This window comes from Ranitomeya imitator, chromosome 1 (assembly GCF_032444005.1).
Source record: "Ranitomeya imitator isolate aRanImi1 chromosome 1, aRanImi1.pri, whole genome shotgun sequence".
Classification (NCBI taxonomy): Eukaryota; Metazoa; Chordata; class Amphibia; order Anura; family Dendrobatidae; genus Ranitomeya; species Ranitomeya imitator.
In genome coordinates, this window is record NC_091282.1 from 890,958,489 (window position 1) to 890,978,388 (window position 19,900).

The following is a 19,900-nucleotide window of genomic DNA, read 5'->3' on the forward strand; positions in this document are numbered from 1 at the left end:
GTACATGTCCGGGCCCGTCTGAAGTTTGCTAGAGAGCATTTGGATGATCCAGAGGAGTTTTGGGAGAATGTCCTATGGTCTGATGAAACCAAACTGGAACTGTTTGGTAGAAACACAACTTGTCGTGTTTGGAGGAAAAAGAATACTGAGTTGCATCCATCAAACACCATACCTACTGTAAAGCATGGTGGTGGAAACATCATGCTTTGGGGCTGTTTCTCTGCAAAGGGGCCAGGACGACTGATCCGGGTACATGAAAGAATGAATGGGGCCATGTATCATGAGATTTTGAGTGCAAACCTCCTTCCATCAGCAAGGGCATTGAAGATGAAACGTGGCTTGGTCTTTCAACATGACAATGATCCAAAGCACACCTCCAGGGCAACGAAGGAGTGGCTTCGTAAGAAGCATTTCAAGGTCCTGGAGTGGCCTAGCCAGTCTCCAGATCTCAACCCTATAGAAAACCTTTGGAGGGAGTTGAAAGTCTGTGTTGCCAAGCGAAAAGCCAAAAACATCACTGCTCTAGAGGAGATCTGCATGGAGGAATGGGCCAACATACCAACAACAGTGTGTGGCAACCTTGTGAAGACTTACAGAAAACGTTTGACCTCTGTCATTGCCAACAAAGGATATATTACAAAGTATTGAGATGAAATTTTGTTTCTGACCAAATACTTATTTTCCACCATAATATGCAAATAAAATGTTAAAAAAACAGACAATGTGATTTTCTGGATTTTTTTTTCTCAGTTTGTCTCCCATAGTTGAGGTCTACCTATGATGTAAATTACAGACGCCTCTCATCTTTTTAAGTGGTGGAACTTGCACTATTGCTTACTGACTAAATACTTTTTTGCCCCACTGTATATATATATATACCTATTCTATGTGTACACATTTATTCTACCTATTGGACTGTAAGCTGTCAGTGTGATTTTACTCTACACCGCACTGAATTGCCGGCTTTTCTCTCTAACAGCGCTGCGTATTTCTCGCAAGTCACACTGCTTGTCCGTGTGTAATCCGTATTTTTCACGCTTCCATAGACTTTCATTGGCGTATTTCTTGCGCAGTACGGTGACAAACGCAGCATGCTGCGATTTTGTACGGCCGTAGAAAGCCGTATAATACTGATCAGTAAAATACGGCAAATAGGAGCAGGGGCATAGAGAATAATTGTGCCGTATTTTTTGCGAGTTTTATGGACGTAGATTCTGCGCTCTTACGTCCGTAAAACTCGCAAGTGTGACGCCGGCCTAATAGTGCCCATTGTAGACAATAAAACGTAGCAGACATGCAGAAGTGTTCTCATATCTGACTGGCATTGTACTTGTTATGGTTTTTAATACAGGAAAAGGCTCAAAATGAAATAATAATGAAATATCTAGATGAAACCGCATTAAAATGTAGTTTATCTTCTGTATATATTGAAAAGAATAACACTCTTGGCTGAAGGCATTAGAGGAGAATGTGAATGAGATTAACCGATGCAGACAAACAATGATGAGACCTAGCAAAATTGAAACTGTAAAGAAAATAATATGTGCGCCTTGGGAAATCTGCATCAGGCCTACTGTCTACCTCAAAGCAACCACAAATGTCCTGTAACCTGAGAATCTAACAATACAAAATATTCTTCTACCTCATTGACTCCATCTGAGACGGTGAAGGTGAAGTCATCGGCATGTTTTTCATCAGCACTAGTGTGAATGTATTGGATACTTCTGGACTCCAGATCTGCCTGAGTGAAGCTGCTAATTTTTATGCCTACAAACAAGGAGGAAAAAAACTATGAATAGCTGCTGTCAATCTTTTTTTTCAATAGGAAACCATGTAAGCAAAAACACCATCACATTAACCCTTAAATAAGAAATCAATATGTAACTTGGTACTGACAAAGTATTATAATTAGTGATGAGCGAGCAAGCTCGAAAAATATGTTTGAGTCCCCGCGGCTGCATGTCTCGCTGCTGTTCAACAGCCGCAACAAATGCAAGGATTCCCTAACAAACAGGCAATCCCTCCATGTGCTGAGGCTGTCGATCAGCAGCGAGACATGCAGCCGCGGGGACTCGAATATAGTATTGAAGCACGCCGAAGATACTCTATTAGCACACAAGCATGCTCGGATAACACCACATCCAAGCACGCTCGCTCATCATTAATTATAAGAGCTCAGCAATTACATACTTGGTACTTCTGTTTGTCATATATCTCCCAGCTTTATTTTAACACCCCCTTTTGCACTTTGTTCAACAAGGTGTCATAGTTTCAAACAAAAAGAATATGGCTTAAAGGGGCTTTCCATTTTCAGGAACCTTTGGCACGCAGGCACTGTAAAAAAAAAAAAAAAAAACACAGAAAATACCCTATTTTTTATATATCCTCCCTGTGTTGTGTCTCTGTTACTGCCCCAGGCTCTGTCGTGTGGCTGCAGCGGTGACATCATGTCGAAAGTGCTGTAGCCAAATACTGAGCTCAGTGGCTCTGCTAATGTAGACAACACAAGCCGCTGGTATCACTAATTGGCTGCTGCACTGTTGACATCACAAATGCCCAGAAACAGAGGCTGGAGCAGAGGTAGAGACATAGCGCTGGACTTGGGATGCAATACCATAAAACAGAGACATTTCTGGCACAAAGTAAATGAGACATTTTCAGTAAATCTGTTCCATTACAGTACCTTTAAATCATGAAGGAGGGATAGAACACCCACACAAAGAATTTATTTTGTCAATGTCACAAAGTACAAGACATATACCTGATTAGAATGAAAGCTTTAAGATTTTAGATTTCAACAAAATACTTGAATTAAAGGGAGCCTGTCTACTACAAAATTCTATTTACCTGCTGATATAGTGGGCATTTGCAGGTACATAGCATTTAAATCATACTAGGCTGATGCAGCAAAACAGTGGCTGCAGTGAGAAAATTACGTTTCATTCTCCCTGCAGCTGCTTTCAGTTATCGGGCAGTACAGGGGCTGTAACAGTCACCACTCACTATACAGTGAGTGCGTTATGATCGCTCCCCCTGCACCTTGACTGGCAGTCTGATTTGTATTCACGTGCTGCAGAGCTAGCTGACAGGGTGCAGCTAACAGAGATCTCACAGTATAGTCAGCAGTGAATGTTATAGTCCCCTGCAACAACCCAATGACTAAAGAGTGTGGCTGCAGGGATAATATGACTTCATTTTCTTCCTGTAGCTACTCTTACAGTAGACCAGCATGCTTTAAATGTTATCTACACATAGATTACCACTATATCAACAGGTAAATGGAATATTTGTAGCTGACAGTTTCTATTTCAAATTTTTATAACGGTGTTTAATGTGCGCTTTTGGCTAAAGTCACACAAACACGGGCTATTTTCGGAGATCTGTGTGGAAAATATTGCGGCATGCACTAGTCTAATCTGATTGATGAACTAGACTAGTGCATGTAAAAGAGCAGCACACGCGCCCAGGCACAAATGCAATTTGAAGACATGACTAGTCTACAAAGTTCATAGCTTGCCTGAACTTACAGTATTTAAATATTGAAACCAAGTAAGATACTTTTTATAGAATGTAGAATATGTCCCCATACTTGATTCCAGCTAATTTGAATCCCTGTGATTGTACAGTGAATTTAGTTTATATAAAATATTTATTCTGTATTACAAATACAGTATGTTGCGTAATCAGAAATCAGATGCTCTATAACAAATATTCCTTACAATGTCACAGACAATCTGGAGAGTTTACAAGTGGTCCTGTACCTGGGGAGCCTATGTGCTCCAGATGCCCAAGGCTAGGCTGCCTAGTGATGCCAAACAGTAGTTCTCTGGGCTCGCTATCTCGATCTGTAGCTGACAGTTGCTGTGTAGTGATTTTTTTCCAAGTATTCTCATCCAAGGTGAGACCCTTGTTGGCAGTAATTGATGGCGGCAGTCTGTCTTCTAAAAGCAAGGCAAGCAAAACAAAACTGCTTTATGGGTCATATTTATAAAACGGGCATTTGTTTTGCAACATGGTAAATGCAATAGATTTTGCCACAACAGAGATATTTCAGTCTGTAGAAAACTACAGGGTATACTTACCTAATACACTAATATAGAAAGATTGGTCAATCAGCGTATTCTCTTCTGAATCTACTACATCAAATTTAAAAGAGAAACTTCCTCCCGATTCTCCTTTACTGTGCTTATACAGAATGTATCCTGCAAACAAAGCACATAGCAATAGTACCATGTAACATTGTACTTTATTTGTATCACTTTATTTTTTTTTTGCAGTAATAAAGTGTGGTAAGCTAAGGAGCTAATGCATTTTAAGACGTCATTATATTGTAATAAAACTAGGGAGTGGAGTGTAGTATTGTTAAAGTGAATAAAATATGGGATGACTAGCAAATTCTGGCTTACTACAAGATTTTGCCAATTAACATCATAAGGGTATGTGCCCATGATCCGGAGTTGCTACGGGTTTGACACTGCGTCAAACCCGCGGTGGCCAGATGTGACAGAATAATAGAAGGGATTTCAAAAAACCCCATATCCACTATCACACACGAAGACTGACATGCGACGCGTCTTTCCAGACCGCAGCATGTCAATTTATTTTGCGGAAATGCTAATCTCGACAAGACAAATTACATGAATAGAATGTATTGGATGCAGTAAATCCGCACGGTTCAGTGAACACATGCGGATTTACCTGCGTTCAATAGAAGGCAGCACGTCCAAAGCGCTGCTAGTTCCGGATCGTGGGTACCAGGCTTAAGACTAAAGTATAGTTAATCTTTACCTTTATTAACATCCATCTGAGTGAAGCTGGTAAGTAGGCCTCTAACAGAAATTGGCACCAGGTTATTATTCTTTGATATCTGTAGCTGTCCTACAGCTGGATCTCTCTTGATGATGTATCTCAGCTTGTCATCATCTGAATCTATGTCAGTTCCCTTTAAATGTTGGTCAGTAATTGTAGCTGTTGACCCTGGATAATACAGATAAACGTTTATTAGAAAAAAGCGATGCTTAGGTCCACACAACAAGAACTCATGCATTAAATACTATTGGCAAATTATTATGTGAGTGGAGAAGCTGCCCACACTCCCCCTTGAGGATTTGATGGTTATATAATGCATTGCCATGTTCTGAAATGTTGTTTATCTATTTTCTGTCCAGCAAGGGCGAGTTAGCAGCAGTCAGGGATAACGGTTCAAGAAAAACCCAGGATGGGAGGCGTTACATGCGTGCACAGGTTTACAATTTCCTGTTTGTTGGCAGGTAGAGTCAGTACTTGAGACATAACAGACCTAAGGTCTAGCTGCTTGCAGACTTGCATAGTAATGGTGTTTTGAGCAAAGAGAGACGACCATGATGTGTCAGATTGTACGTTTTGAAGAAAACCACTGATCAGGTGAGCAACAGGATTAGGTCCTTAGCTCAGATCAGGAGGCCTTGTTGATAAATCATCATTTATCACTTTATGTAAATTACCTCGTCCAGGCTATGGGGAGGACGTTGCCTGGAAGAGAACTCTGCCTCAGAGCACATTTTACATGAAGGGGGAGTTACCAGGGGGATGGTCGCTCTCTGCTCTCCTGATCTCACTGCTGAGCTGTGTGTGACTATAACTGACACATATAGTGGGTACGGAAAGTATTTATACCCCTTTAAATTATTCACTCTTTGCTTCATTGCAGCCATTTGGTAAATTCAAAAAAGTTCATTTTTTTCTCATTAATGTATACTCTGCACCCCATCTTGACTGAAAAAAACTGAAATGTAGTAATTTTTGCAAATTTGTTAATAAAGAAAAACTGAAATATCACATGGTCATAAGTAGTCAGACCCTTTGCTCAGTATTGAGTAGAAGCACCCTTTTGAGCTAGTACAACCATGAGACTTCTTGGGAATGATACAAGTTTTTCACACCTGGATTTGGGGATTCTCTGCCATTCTTCCTTGCAGATCCTTTCCAGTTCCGTCAGGTTGGATGGTGATCGTTTGTGGACAGCCATTTTCAGGTCTATTCAGAGATGCTCAATTGGGTTTAGGTCAGGACTCTGGCTGGGCCAGTCAAGAATGATCACAGAGCTGTTCTGAAGCCACTCCTTTGTTATTTTAGCTGTGTGCTTAGGTCACTGTCTTGTTGGAAGGTGAACTTTCGGCCAAGTCTTAGGTTCAGAGCACTCTGGAAGAAGTTTTCATCCAGGATATCTCTCTTCTTGGCCACATTCATGTTTCCTTAAATGACAACCAGTCATCCTGTCCCTGCAGCTGAGGAACACCCCCATAGCATGAAGCTGCCACCACCATGTTTCACTGTTGGGATTGTGTTGGGCAGGTGATGAGCAGTGCCTGGTTTTCTCCACACATACCGCTTAGAATTATCACAAAAAAGGTCTATCTTCATCTCATCAGACCAGAGAATCTTATTTCTCAGTCTGGGAGTCCTTCGTGTGCTTTTTTTTTTTAGCAAGCTTTATGCGGGCTTTCATATGTCTTGCACTGAGGAAAGGCTTCCGTCGGGCCACTCTGCCATAAAGGCCCAACTGGTGGAGGGCTGTTATGATCTGGTGGCCTAGGAGCAGCATGAGACGGACTCTGGAGAAGGTGGAACCTGTACTGACCACAAACCCTGAACCTAGCAGCGCAACTAGAAGTAGCTGTGGGGGATACCTAACACTCCCTAGACCCCTCGGCACAGCCTAAGATCTAACTACCCCTAAAGACAGAAACAGGAAACCTATCTTGCCTCAGAGAAAATCCCCAAAGGATAGATAGCCCCCCACAAATATTGACTGTGAGAGGAGAGGAAAATAACATATGCAGATATGAAATCAGATTTTAGCATAGGAGGCCATACTAGCTACAAAGAAAGAAAAGAACAGAGTACTATGCGGTCAGTATAAAAACGTTAGAAAATATCCACCACAGAAGATACGAATCACCACATCTGACTAAAGACATGGGGGGTATATCTGCATCTCCAGAGAAATAGCTAGGCTGCAAAAAATCCTTCACAGACAAAACTGGACAAGACAAAAAACATGAACATGCACAGAACTATAAGGTCCACCGCAGGTGGACAGCAAAAACAAAGCCAGGACTTATCTTTGTAGAAAAGCACAGCAAACTGGAGATACCAGCAGGGAAGTGAATCCTGCAAGAACAATGAACAACTGGCACTGACTAAAGGATCCTGCAAAGCTATATACCCCAGTCAGTTTTGCAATTAGTAGATACACATGTCCACTCCTGCAATCCAGGCACAACTACATTACCCTCTATAACCACCGGAGGGAGCCCAAAAGCTGAATTCACAACAGTACCCCCCCCCTTGAGGAGGGGTCACCGAACCCTCACCAGAGCCCCCAGGCCGATCAGGATGAGCCCGATGAAAGGCACAAACCAAATCAACGGCATGGACATCAGAGGCAGAAACCCAAGAATTATTCTCCTGGCCATAACCCTTTCACTTGACAAGGTACTGAAGCTTCCGCCTCGAAAAACGAGAATCCAAAATCTTCTCAACAACATATTCAAACTCCCCATCGACCAATACAGGGGCCGGAGGATCAACAGAGGGAACAACGGGCTCCACATATTTCCGCAACAAAGATTTATGGAAGACATTATGAATAGCACACGAGGCCGGAAGCGCCAGGCGAAAGGACACCGGATTAATAATCTCAGAAATCCTATAAGGACCAATAAATCGAGGCTTAAACTTAGGGGAAGAAACCTTCATAGGAACATGACGGGAAGATAACCAAACCAGATCCCCAATCCGAAGCCGGGAACCAACACACCGACAACGATTAGCAAAACGTTGAGCCTCCTCCTGAGACAGCACCAAATTGTCCACCACATAAGCCCAAATCTGCTGCAACCTGTCGACCACAGAATCCACACCAGGAAGGTCAGAAGGCTCAACCTGCCCAGAAGAAAAACGAGGATGAAAACCAAAATTACAAAAAAAAGGCGAAACCAAAGTAGCCGAACTAGCCCGATTATTAAGGGCAAACTCGGCCAATGGCAAAAAAGCCACCCAATCATCCTGATCAGCAGACACAAAGCATCTCAAATAGGTCTCCAAGGTCTGATTAGTTCGCTCAGTCTGGCCATTTGTCTGAGGATGAAATGCAGAAGAAAAAGACAAATCAATGCCCAGCGTGGCACAAAAGGCCCGCCAAAACCTAGAAACAAACTGGGAACCTCTGTCGGACACAATATTCTCCGGAATACCATGCAAACGCACCACATGCTGAAAAAACAACTGAACCAAATCAGAAGAAGAAGGCAATTTAGGCAAAGGCACCAAATGAACCACCTTAGAAAATCGGTCACAGACAACCCAGATAACCGACATTCTTTGGGAAACAGGAAGATCGGAAATAAAATCCATAGAAATATGTGTCCAGGGCCTCTCGGGGACCGTTAATGGCAAAAGCAACCAACTAGCGCGGGAACAGCAAGGCTTAGCCCGCGCACAAATCCCACCGGACTGCACAAAAGAACGCATATCCCGCGACAAAGAAGGCCACCAAAAGGACCTACTAACCAAATCTCTGGTACCAAAAATCCCAGGATGGCCAGCCAACACAGAACAATGAACCTCAGAAATCACTTTAGTAGTCCATCTATCAGGAACAAACAGTTTCCCCACAGGACAGCGGTCAGACTTATCAGCCTGAAATTCCTGAAGAACCCGTCGTAAATCAGGGGAGATGGCAGAAAGAATCACCCTTTCCTTCAAAATGCCGACCGGCTGAAGAACCCCAGGGGAATCAGGAAAAAAACTCCTAGAGAGGGCATCCGCCTTAACATTCTTAGTACCAGGAATGTACGAGACCACAAAATCAAAACGGGAGAAAAACAAGGACCATCGAGCCTGTCTAGGATTCAACCGTTTGGCAGACTCGAGGTAAATCAGATTCTTATGATCGGTCAGGACCACAATACGGTGCTTGGCCCCCTCAAGCCAATGTCGCCACTCCTCAAATGCCCACTTCATAGCCAACAACTCCCGATTGCCGACATCATAATTGCGTTCCGCAGGCGAAAACTTCCGAGAAAAGAAGGCACACGGTTTCATCAAGGAACCATCAGAATTCCTCTGAGACAAAATGGCTCCTGCCCCAATCTCAGACGCGCCAACCTCAACCTGAAATGGAAGAGAAACATCTGGCTGACGCAACACAGGGGCAGAAGTAAATTGGCGTTTAAGCTCCTGAAAGGCAGAAACAGCCGCGGAGGACCAATTCGTCACATCAGCGCCTTTCTTGTTCAAATCGGTCAGAGGTTTAACCACACTGGAGAAGTTGGCAATGAAACGACGATAAAAATTAGCAAAGCCCAAGAATTTCTGAAGGCTCTTCACAGATGTGGGCTGAATCCAATCATGAATGGCCTGAACCTTAGCCGGATCCATTTCTATAGATGAGGGAGAAAAAATGAAACCCAAAAAAGAAACCTTCTGCACTCCAAAGAGGCACTTTGACCCCTTCACAAATAAAGCATTATTACGGACGATCTGAAATACCATCCTGACCTGTTTCACATGAGACTCCCAATCATTGGAAAAAATCAAAATATCATCCAAATATACAACCATTTATCAAGATAACTCCGAAAGATATCATGCATGAAGGATTGGAACACAGATGGGGCATTAGAGAGTCCGAATGGCATCACAAGGTATTCAAAATGGCCTTCAGGCGTATTAAATGCAGTTTTCCATTCGTCACCCTGCTTGATACGAATAAGATTATATGCCCCTCGAAGGTCAATCTTAGTAAACCAGCTAGCCCCCTTAATCCTAGCAAACAAATCAGTAAGCAAAGGCAAGGGGTATTGAAATTTGACCGTGATCTTATTCAAGAGGCGATAATCAATACAGGGTCTCAAGGATCCATCCTTCTTGGCAACAAAAAAGAACCCCGCTCCCAACGATGAAGAAGATGGCCGAATATGCCCTTTCTCCAAAGACTCCTTAATATAGCTCCGCATGGCGGTATATTCAGGCACAGACAGGTTGAAAAGTCGGCCCTTAGGGAACTTACAACCTGGAATCAAGTCAATAGCACAATCACAGTCCCTATGCGGTGGAAGGGAACTGGATTTGGGCTCATCGAATACATCCTGAAAGTCTGACAAAAACTCAGGAACTTCAGAAGAGGGGGAAGAGGAAATTGACATCAAAGGAACCTGATCATGAACCCCCTGACAACCCCAAGTAGTCACAGACATGGATTTCCAGTCTAACACCTGTAACCATGGAAAACCCAGCATAATATCATCATGCAAATTATGCAACACCAGAAAACGACAATCTTCCTGATGGGCTGGCGCCATGCGCATGGTCAGCTGTGTCCAAAACTGAGGTTTATTTTTAGCTAACGGTGTAGCATCAATGCCCCTCAAAGGAATAGGGTTCTGCAAAGGCTGCAAGGGAAAACCACAACGTCTGGCAAATTCTAAGTCCATTAAGTTAAGAGCGGCGCCTGAATCCAAAAATGCCATGACAGAAAATGATGATAATGAGCAAATCAAGGTCACAGATAACAGAAATTTAGGTTGTATAGTACTGATGGCAACAGAACTAGCGATTCTCTTAGTATGCTTAGGGCAATCAGAAATAACATGAGCAGAATCGCCGCACTAAAAACACAACCTATTCTGACGCCTGAATGTTTGACGTTCAGCTCTAGACAAAATCCTATCACACTGCATAGGCTCAAGGCTCCGCTTAGGAGCCAACGCCACAGTGTGCACAACTCTGCGCTCGCGCAAGCGCCGATCAATCTGAATGGCCAGAGACATAGAATCACTCAGACCAGCAGGCGTGGGGGACCCCACCATAACATCCTTAACGGATTCAGAAAGACCTTTTCTGAAAATTGCCGCCAAGGCATCCTCATTCCATTTAGTCAGTACAGACCATTTTCAAAATTTCTGGCAATACGATTCTGCCGCTTCTTGACCTTGACACAGGGCTAACAAAATTTTCTCAGCCTGATCCACAGAATTAGGCTCATCATACAACAACCCCAATGCCTGAAAAAACGAATCAACATTAAGCAAAGCAGGATTACCAGTTTCCAGGGAAAATGCCCAATCCTGTGGGTCACCACGCAGCAGAGATATGATGATTTTAACCTGCTGAATAGGATCACCAGAAGACCGGGGTCTTAATGCAAAAAACAGTTTACAGTTATTTTTGGAACTCAAAAATTTGGATCTGTCACCAAAGAATAAATCAGGAGTGGGATTCTTAGGTTCTAAGGCAGGAGTTTGAACAATATAATCTGAAATACCCTGTACCCTAGCAGCAAGCTGATCCACCCGAGAAACTAACTTCTGAACATTCATGTTAATACTAGATTCCGTAGCCACCCAGAGATAAAGAGGAAAGGAAAGACACAACAGACTACAGAAAAAAAAATGGCTCAGCACTTTCCTTCCCTTCTTCTGAGATGCGTTTAACTCATTGTTGGCCAGTTGTACTGTTATGATCTGGTGGCCTAGGAGCAGCATGAGACGGACTCTGGAAAAGGTGGTCTCTGTACTGACCACAAACCCTGAACCTAGCAGCGCAACTAGAAGTAGCCGTGGGGGGTACCTAACACTCCCTAGACCCCTCGGCACAGCCTAAGATCTAACTACCCCTAAAGACAGAAACAGGAAACCTATCTTGCCTCAGAGAAAATCCCCAAAGGATAGATAGCCCCCCACAAATATTGACTGTGAGAGGAGAGGAAAATAACGAATCACCACATCTGACTAAAGACATGGGGGGTATATCTGCATCTCCAGAGAAATAGCTAGGCTGCAAAAAATCCTTCACAGACAAAACTGGACAAGACAAAAAACATGAACATGCACAGAACTATAAGGTCCACCGCAGGTGGACAGCAAAAACAAAGCCAGGACTTATCTTTGTAGAAAAGCACAGCAAACTGGAGAGACCAGCAGGGAAGTGAATCCTGCAAGAACAATGAACAACTGGCACTGACTAAAGGATCCTGCAAAGCTATATACCCCAGTCAGTTTTGCAATTAGTAGATACACATGTCCACTCCTGCAATCCAGGCACAACTGCATTACCCTCTACAACCACCGGAGGGAGCCCAAAAGCTGAATTCACAACAGAGGGCTGCAGTGATAGTTGACTTTGTGAAACTTTCTCCCCTCTCACTACTGCATCTCTGGAGCTCAGCCACAGTGATCTTGGGGTTCTTCTTTACCTCTCTCACCAAGACTCTTCTCTCACGATTGCTCAGTTTGGCGGGATGGTCAGGTCTAGGAAGACTTCTGGTGGTCCCAAAGTGCTTCCATTGAAGGATTATGCTTTTACGAACCTTGAGTACTGCAGAAAGTCTGTTGTAACCTTGGCCAGATCTGTGCCTTGCCACAATTCTGTCTCTGATGTCCTTGGCCAGTTCCTTTGAGCTCATGAATCTCATTTGGTCTGACATGCACGGTGAGCTGTGAGATCTTATATAGACAAGTGTGTGCCTTTCCAAATCAAGTCCTATCAGTTTAATTAAACACAGCTGGACTCCAATGAAGGAGTAGAACCATCTCAAGGAGGATCACAAGGAAATGGACTGCATGTGACATAAATATGAGTGTCTGAGCAAAGGGTCTGAATACTTATGACCATGTGATATTTCAGTTTTTCTTTTTCAACAAATTTTCAAAAATGTCTACATTTCTGTTTTTTTTCAGTCAAGATGGCGTGCAGAGTGTACATTAATGTGAAATATTAACTTTTTGGAATTTACCAAATGCTTGCCATGAAACGAAGAGTGAAAAATTTAAAGGGGTCTGAATACTTTCCGTACCCACTGTACACCATGTTCCAAATTATTATGCAAATTATATTTTTCTTGGTTTTTCCTAAATGGTCAGTGCAAATGACAGTCAGTCTAATAAAAGTCATCACCCGTTAGAGTATACATCGAATTTTATTGAAGAAACCTCCCAATGATAACAGTATAATCTCCAAAATGAATAAAAACTCAAAATGCACTATTCCAAATTAATAGGCACAGTAGAATTTCTAAACATTTGATATGTTTTAAAGAACTGAAAATGCTCATTTGTTGAATTTGCAGCATTAGGAGGTCACATTCACTGAATAAAAAGCTATTTAACTCCAAAACATCCTAACAGGCCAAGTTACATGGAACCCTTCTTTGATATCACCTTCACAATTCTTGCATCCATTGAACTTGTGAGTTTTTGGATAGTTTCTGCTTGTATTTCTTTGCATGAAGTCAGAATAGCCTCCCAGAGCTGCTGTTTTGATGTGAACTGCCTCCCACCCTCATAGATCTTTCGCTTTATGATACTCCAAAGGTTCTCTATAGGGATGAAGTCAGGGGAAGATGGTGACCACACCATGAGTTTATCTCCTTTTATGCCCATAGCAGCCAATGACTCAGAGGTATTCTTTGCAGCATGAGATGGTGCATTGTCATGCACGAAGATGATTTTGCTCCTGAAGGCACGTTTCTGCTTTTTATACCATGGAAGAAAGTTGTCAGTCAGAAACTCTATATACTTTGCAGAGGTCATTTTCACACCTTCATGAACCTTAAAGGGCCATACCAGCTGTTTCCCCATGATTCTGGCCCAAAACAAGACTCCTCCACCTCCTTGATGATGTCGCAGCCTTGTTGGGACATGGTGGCCATCCACTACTCCATCCATCTGGACCATCCAGGGTTGCTCGACACTCATCAGTAAACAAGACTGTTTGAAAATTAGTCTTCATGTATGTCTTGGCCCACTGCAACCGTTTCTGCTTGTGAACACCGATTAGGGGTGGCCGAATAGTAGGTTTATGAACCAAAGCAAGCCTTTGAAGGATCCTACACCTTGAGGTTCGAGGGACTCCAGAAGCACCAGCAGCGTCAAATATCTGTTTGCTGGTTTGTAATGGCTTTTTAGCAGCTGCTCTCTTAATCCGATGAACTTGCCTGGCAGAAACCTTCCTCATTCTGCCTTTATCAGCACAACCATGTCTGTACTCAGATTCAGCCACAAATCTCTTAACAGTACGATGATCACGTTTAATTTTTCGTGAAATATCTAATGTTTTCAGCCTTTGACCAAGGCATTGCACTATTTGAGGCTTTTTGCCAGCAGAGAGATCCTTTTTCTTTCCCATGTTACTTGAAAACTGTGGTCTGCTTAATAATGTGGAACATCATTTTTAAATAGTTTTCCTTTAATTAGAATCACCTTGAAAACTAATTATCACATGTGTTTAAGATTGATTTCAGTGATCCATTAAGCCCTGAGACACAATACCATCTATGAGTTTATTTGAAAAACAAAACAATTAAATCTTTATGACACTTAATTTGGAACACTGTGTATGCAGGTTTCTCTCAGCTTCAGCATTCATTTCATAGCAGACAGGGTTGCAATATTGTTGCAATACAGAAAAGCTCAGAAAGCTGCAAATATGTGTTTGCAAGAAGACAAAGTTCATTTCTCCTGTTCTGTTAGTTACTTGTCTCACACTGGTAACTCTCCCTTCTATTTAAAATAAGCTCTGGAGGCAGAGTTATCTTCCATGCAATGTCCTCCTGGAAGAGGTAATTTACATATAAGAAAAACCTGGATTTCTCTGGAAATCAGATCACAGATCTCAAGATAACATCTTATTTAGCTTCCTGCAACCTACTTGCCCATATAGACAGATTAAGAGGGTTGATCCTACTGACAGATTCCCTTTAAGCAAACAATTACCTATTCTGGAGAGAAAGCTAGAGTGTCTCATACTGGTACACAAATTGAAAATGCAGTGGCACAGCAAGGAGTTTGTGTAATCTCATCGAAATGACTTTGAGAGTACTAGTGGTGAGTCATACTGCCGCACCTCAGCCAGTGGGGTCTTCACAAATTAACAGGTAATTCAGACTAGCTGTGAGGGACCATGGCATAACACCTTGACCCGTTGGGTCCTCACAGGGGAAAATGGAACTTCCCATAATGAATTGCTGGACTGTTGTAACATGTAATGAAGAAGAAGCATTCATGAAGTGCTGTGCCTGCTATCTGTTGTATATACTTCTCATCAAGTTATTGTTCACTCAGGGCCGGCCCGAGAGATTACGGCGCCCTAGGCAAAACTATTTTGTTGCGCCCCTACTATTCTTGGCAGTAGATGAAAACTTGGGAGACTATCTAGAGGGAGGGGCTTTCCTGGTGAGAAGGGAGAAATGAAAGTAGAAGAGCTGCGCCTGTCAGATCCATTGTTCCTGATGGAGGGTTAAGTATACGTATTTTTTTTTCTCGGGCGCCCCCTTAGTGTAGTGTGTGCTAAGTGTGCATTTCTGGTTGTTTGCTTTGCCAACATTTGAAAACTTAGGAACAAAATAAACGCGCGGGATCAAACACCTGTCAGCAGACGATGCAAACGACTCACATCCGTAGTTTAGCGCCTCCTTTCCGTGCCTAAAGTGAAGCTCAACGGTTTTTCTTTTAAATTTATGGTAAAAAAATTTATGTACACTTTTCTTTCCATCCCTAAAACTTTTTGCCCTTTGAAAAGATTTTTTATAATTTTTTCTATGTTTTCTCTGGCGCCCCCTTTGGGTCGGCGCCCTAGGCGGCCGCCTAGTTCGCCTATATGTTCAGGCCGGCCCTGTGTTCACTAAAAAGTTTATTTCAGGACTTTGGTCTCTATTAGTGATGATCGAGTGTACTTGTTGCTCGAGTTTTCACGAGCACGCTCAGGTGACCTCCGAGTATTTGTTATTGCTCGGAGATATAGTTTTCATTGCCTCAGTTGCATAATTTGTGGCTTCCAGATACGCTGAATACATGTGAGGAATGCCCGTTTGTTAGGGAATTCCCCCATGTATTCAGCTTATCTGGAAGCCGTAAATCATGCAACTGAGGAGATGAAAACTAAATCTCCGAGCAATAACAAATACTCGGAGGTCACCCGAGCAACGAGTACACTGGCTCATCACTAGTCTCTATCATTCATCTCTACCTCATCTCGTCCTGGCCTGCCAAGTCAAATGGCAACATGCAGTCTGCAGAGTCGCATCGCCAAGGTAACATCAGCACACATACCTAGCCAGGACCCCCATTCTCCTGCACCGTGTCGGAGCATGGATGATGCTCCTCTCACCCACGATTGCTGCCCCGCAACACGTTAATTACACAAATTCAGTTTCAGTCTTCACAAGCTGCAGAGTGGTCTCACATATTGGCTGATAATAAAATCTAGGGTCAGAGGACCATCCTAATGCTGGTTCATGACATTCTTTTACTCCATGGTAAGAGGGTTGAGCTGTGTGGAGCTGACTTTATGATGCACAACATAGTCTATGTGTGATACTTGTCTTGTGTTACCATAGTTAGTCCAGTAATTTACTAATTTTCTAAAATTAGAGTGCTCTTATAAAATGTGAGTAAAAGTATTTACTTTTAACAACCAATTCATATTAAAGGCAAAAATCCCCTGAAATGTCACTGCTATCCCTAGTAATCTAAAAATAATTCCGGAAAATACATTGGGGCAGATTTATAAATACTGTCACAAATTTGGACAGATTAAGATCAGAACAGACATGGCAAATTTAAACCAAACATTTGGTGCATAAATAGCCATGCACTGTTGGTGGACCAAGTACAAAAGATGTCTAAAACTAAATAAATGTGGTGCCTGACATTTATACACCACAATTGTGGGGCATTTTGCTCATGACAAAGTGAATAGTGACGGCCTAAACATCTCAGGGAGCTTGTTATAAGACCATATTTATTTAAATTTCTGCATTAATTTTGCTACCAGTGATTTGCTAATCTGATCACATAACTAACCAGAAAAAAATTTGTTCTATTAAAAAGCACTTATCAACTCAAGCATACAAGTCAATTCTTCTAGGACATCTAGAAGGCTCCTGAAAAGAGAGATCTTTCAGATTCCCCGAAGAATTGGCAAATTTAATGGGTGTAAAGGGGTTGTAATCATTTATGTGTTGTACTGGCCTTTCCTTGTGTTTTCCTACTTTCGTAGTAAAGGCTTCTACATGTTAGACATACCTGCTGAGATCTGTAGACCTCTGTTTACAGCCAACCTTGGTGGTTCTTTTCTCTGTGGCTCTATAATAAACTGTAATCTTCCAGTATTAGTGTATCGACCATCTGACAGAGAGAACCTGAATTCATCTGAATGTGTAGCCCCAGTCTCTGGAATGTATACAATCAACTCATCTAATATATCCTGATAAGTAAAAGAGGAGCTCTGGGACAAGATCCTTCCATTATCCAATGGCTCAGAGTAGAATTGCCTCCGGCGTAAATGTCCTAGAGGAATTTATTTAAAAAAGACAATTAATGCAAAAATTAACAGGATGTTAATATAAAAACTTTTTTATACAACACTTTTAGATATCTTAGCCGTTTAGTAAAGCAAAATATGATGAAAATAAACTGATAATGTTGTTAAAAAATGTTTGGAAAGTATGGATCAGGCTCAATTGACATTAGAATAGAGGTAGATTCCAACAAAGGAGTGATCAACATCGTATTCTGTCATTTAGGTAATTATAGACTTTATTGAATTCAAAAGACAAAAGTAGTTAGGAAACATGTACAGCTTTGATGTGACCAAGTCGAGTTGCCATAATACATAAAAAGTCATGAGATCAGTAGAATGGGACTATAAACAGTGGTCTGAGAGCTGTCAGTTTTTTTTTTAACAGACAGCACCTGGACTGAAAATATGGTTATGTGAATGTGCCCTTAATGGGAATATTGCAATAAAGAACCTCTTATTTGGCAATGTTTTGTTTTTCATCTCACCACCTTTAAGGTACCGTTACACTAAACGATTTACCAACGATCACGACCATCGATACGACCTGGCCGTGATCGTTGGTAAGTCGTTGTGTGGTCGCTGGGGAGCGGTCACACAGACAGCTCTCTCCAGCGACCAATGATCCGGGGAAATACTTCGGCATCGTTGAAACTGTCTTCAACAATGCCGAAGTCCCCGGGTAACCAGGGTAAACATCGGGTTACTAAGCGCAGGGCCACGCAGGGTTACCATTGTAAAAGTTAAAAAAAAAACACTACATACTCACATTCTGATGTCTGTCACATCCCGCGCCAGCGTCCACAGGGTTAAAACTGCTTTCGGCAGGAGCGCTGCTAATGCACGCGCTGCTGCCGAGAAGCTTCCCTGCACTGTGTCAGTGCCGGCCGTAAAGCAGAGCACAACGGTGACGTCACCGCTCTGCTTTACTGCCGGCACTGACAGTCAGTGCAGGGAAGCTTCTCGGCAGCAGCGCATGTATTAGCAGCGCTCCTGCCGAAAGCAGTTTTAACCCTGTGGACGCCGGGGGACGTGACAGACATCGGAATGTGAGTATGTAGTGTTTTTTTTTTTTACTTTTACAATGGTAACCAGGGTAAATATCGGGTTACTAAGCGCGGCCCTGCACTTAGTAACCCGATGTTTACCCTGGTTACAGGTGAACACATCGCTAGATCGGCGTCACACACGCCGATCTAGCGATGACAGCGGGTGATCAGCCACCAAAAAAAGGTCCTGACCATTCCCCACGACCAACGATCTCCCAGCAGGGGCCTGATCGTTGGTCGCTGTCACACCTAACGAGATCGTTAGCGGGATCGTTGCTACGTTACAAAAAGCGTGACGTTGCAACGATATCCTTAACGATATCGTTATGTGTGAAGGTACCTTAAGACTAATACTTCCTGTCTTTTCAGGAAGAGCTTACAAGAGTTTTTTTAATCAATATATAGGTAGGATTACAATGAGAGGTAACACCTCTATACACAGCTGCTAGGAAAGGATTCACCAGTCACAATAGGCAATGTAATGTCCCCATTGACCTTGCTCTCTTTCTTCTCCCATAACAATGACCTTTGCACAGGCTCATTAGACACTTCAATACAAAATATATGGTTAAGGGTCTGATCATTGTGCCTATGTACATGTGTTGCTTCCTGGAACAAAAGGAAGAGTCTAAAGAAGCCCCAGTGGCAAGTGTGAAAAGTACTGCAAGAGTTTAGGTTTTTTTTTTAACGATAGATTGAAACATGTAAAAATTATGATTTAATTAACATTAGTGATGAGCGAAAATACTCGTTGCTTGGGATTTCTCCAGCACACTCGGATGATCTCCGAGTATTTATGACTGCTCGGAGATTTAGTTTTCCTTGCTTCAGCTGAATGATTTATGATTGTTAGCCAGCCTGAGTACATGTGGGGGTTGCCTGGTTGCTAGGCAATCCCCACATGTAATCAAGCTGTCTAGTAGGTGCAAATTATCTAGCTGCGGCAAGGAAAACTAAATCTCAGAGAAGTCATAAATACTCGGAGATCACCCGAGCAACATGTATACTTGCTCATCCCTAATTAACATATCATTTTATAATGATGGCTTCCTTTTATGGCCAAAAACTTCGCTTCAGAAAGTTTAAAAAATAGGCAATGATATTAAGAGTTTTGTTAACAACAATTAGAGAGGACGTGTCACTTGCTTAAAGCACAAGCGCTGCTATCTTGTGACAGCAACGTCTGACTGACTGGAAGGTAACGGTCACAACTGTAAATGTAAGTCTATGAGAGTCTTGTTCTGGCTCTCCTAGGCTGGTTTCACGCGTCCTGATATTTCCGGCAATGGAAAAAATGGTACTGGAGACATCAGTGTCCGTGTGTATAATATTGGCGGCACACGAAAGGCAACCATTTGCCGCTCGTGTGCTGCATCAGTACCACACATACCAGCGCCAGAGAAGCAGCGCTACAGTTGCGCTGTTCCCCGGCACCGCTGGCTCTGCTGGCGATCAGTGCAAGGAAGGGAGAATGTTGAGAGTTATATTCAACCGATAACAACGATAGCAGG

At 42.6% G+C, this 19,900-nt stretch overlaps 1 protein-coding gene across 1 annotated transcript in view; it reads right to left on the reverse strand.

Moving 5' to 3' along the window:
• The window catches only part of FRAS1 (Fraser extracellular matrix complex subunit 1), an 845,787-nt gene that overhangs the window by 107,034 nt on the left and 718,853 nt on the right, over positions 1-19,900 (reverse strand). The window contains exons 44-48 of the mRNA XM_069743201.1: positions 17,067-17,330; positions 4,789-4,977; positions 4,083-4,202; positions 3,762-3,941; positions 1,643-1,767 (exon numbers count right to left, since the gene is read on the reverse strand). Coding sequence (XP_069599302.1) covers positions 1,643-1,767; positions 3,762-3,941; positions 4,083-4,202; positions 4,789-4,977; positions 17,067-17,330 — 878 coding nt within the window. The remainder of the gene's footprint in view (positions 1-1,642; positions 1,768-3,761; positions 3,942-4,082; positions 4,203-4,788; positions 4,978-17,066; positions 17,331-19,900) is intronic.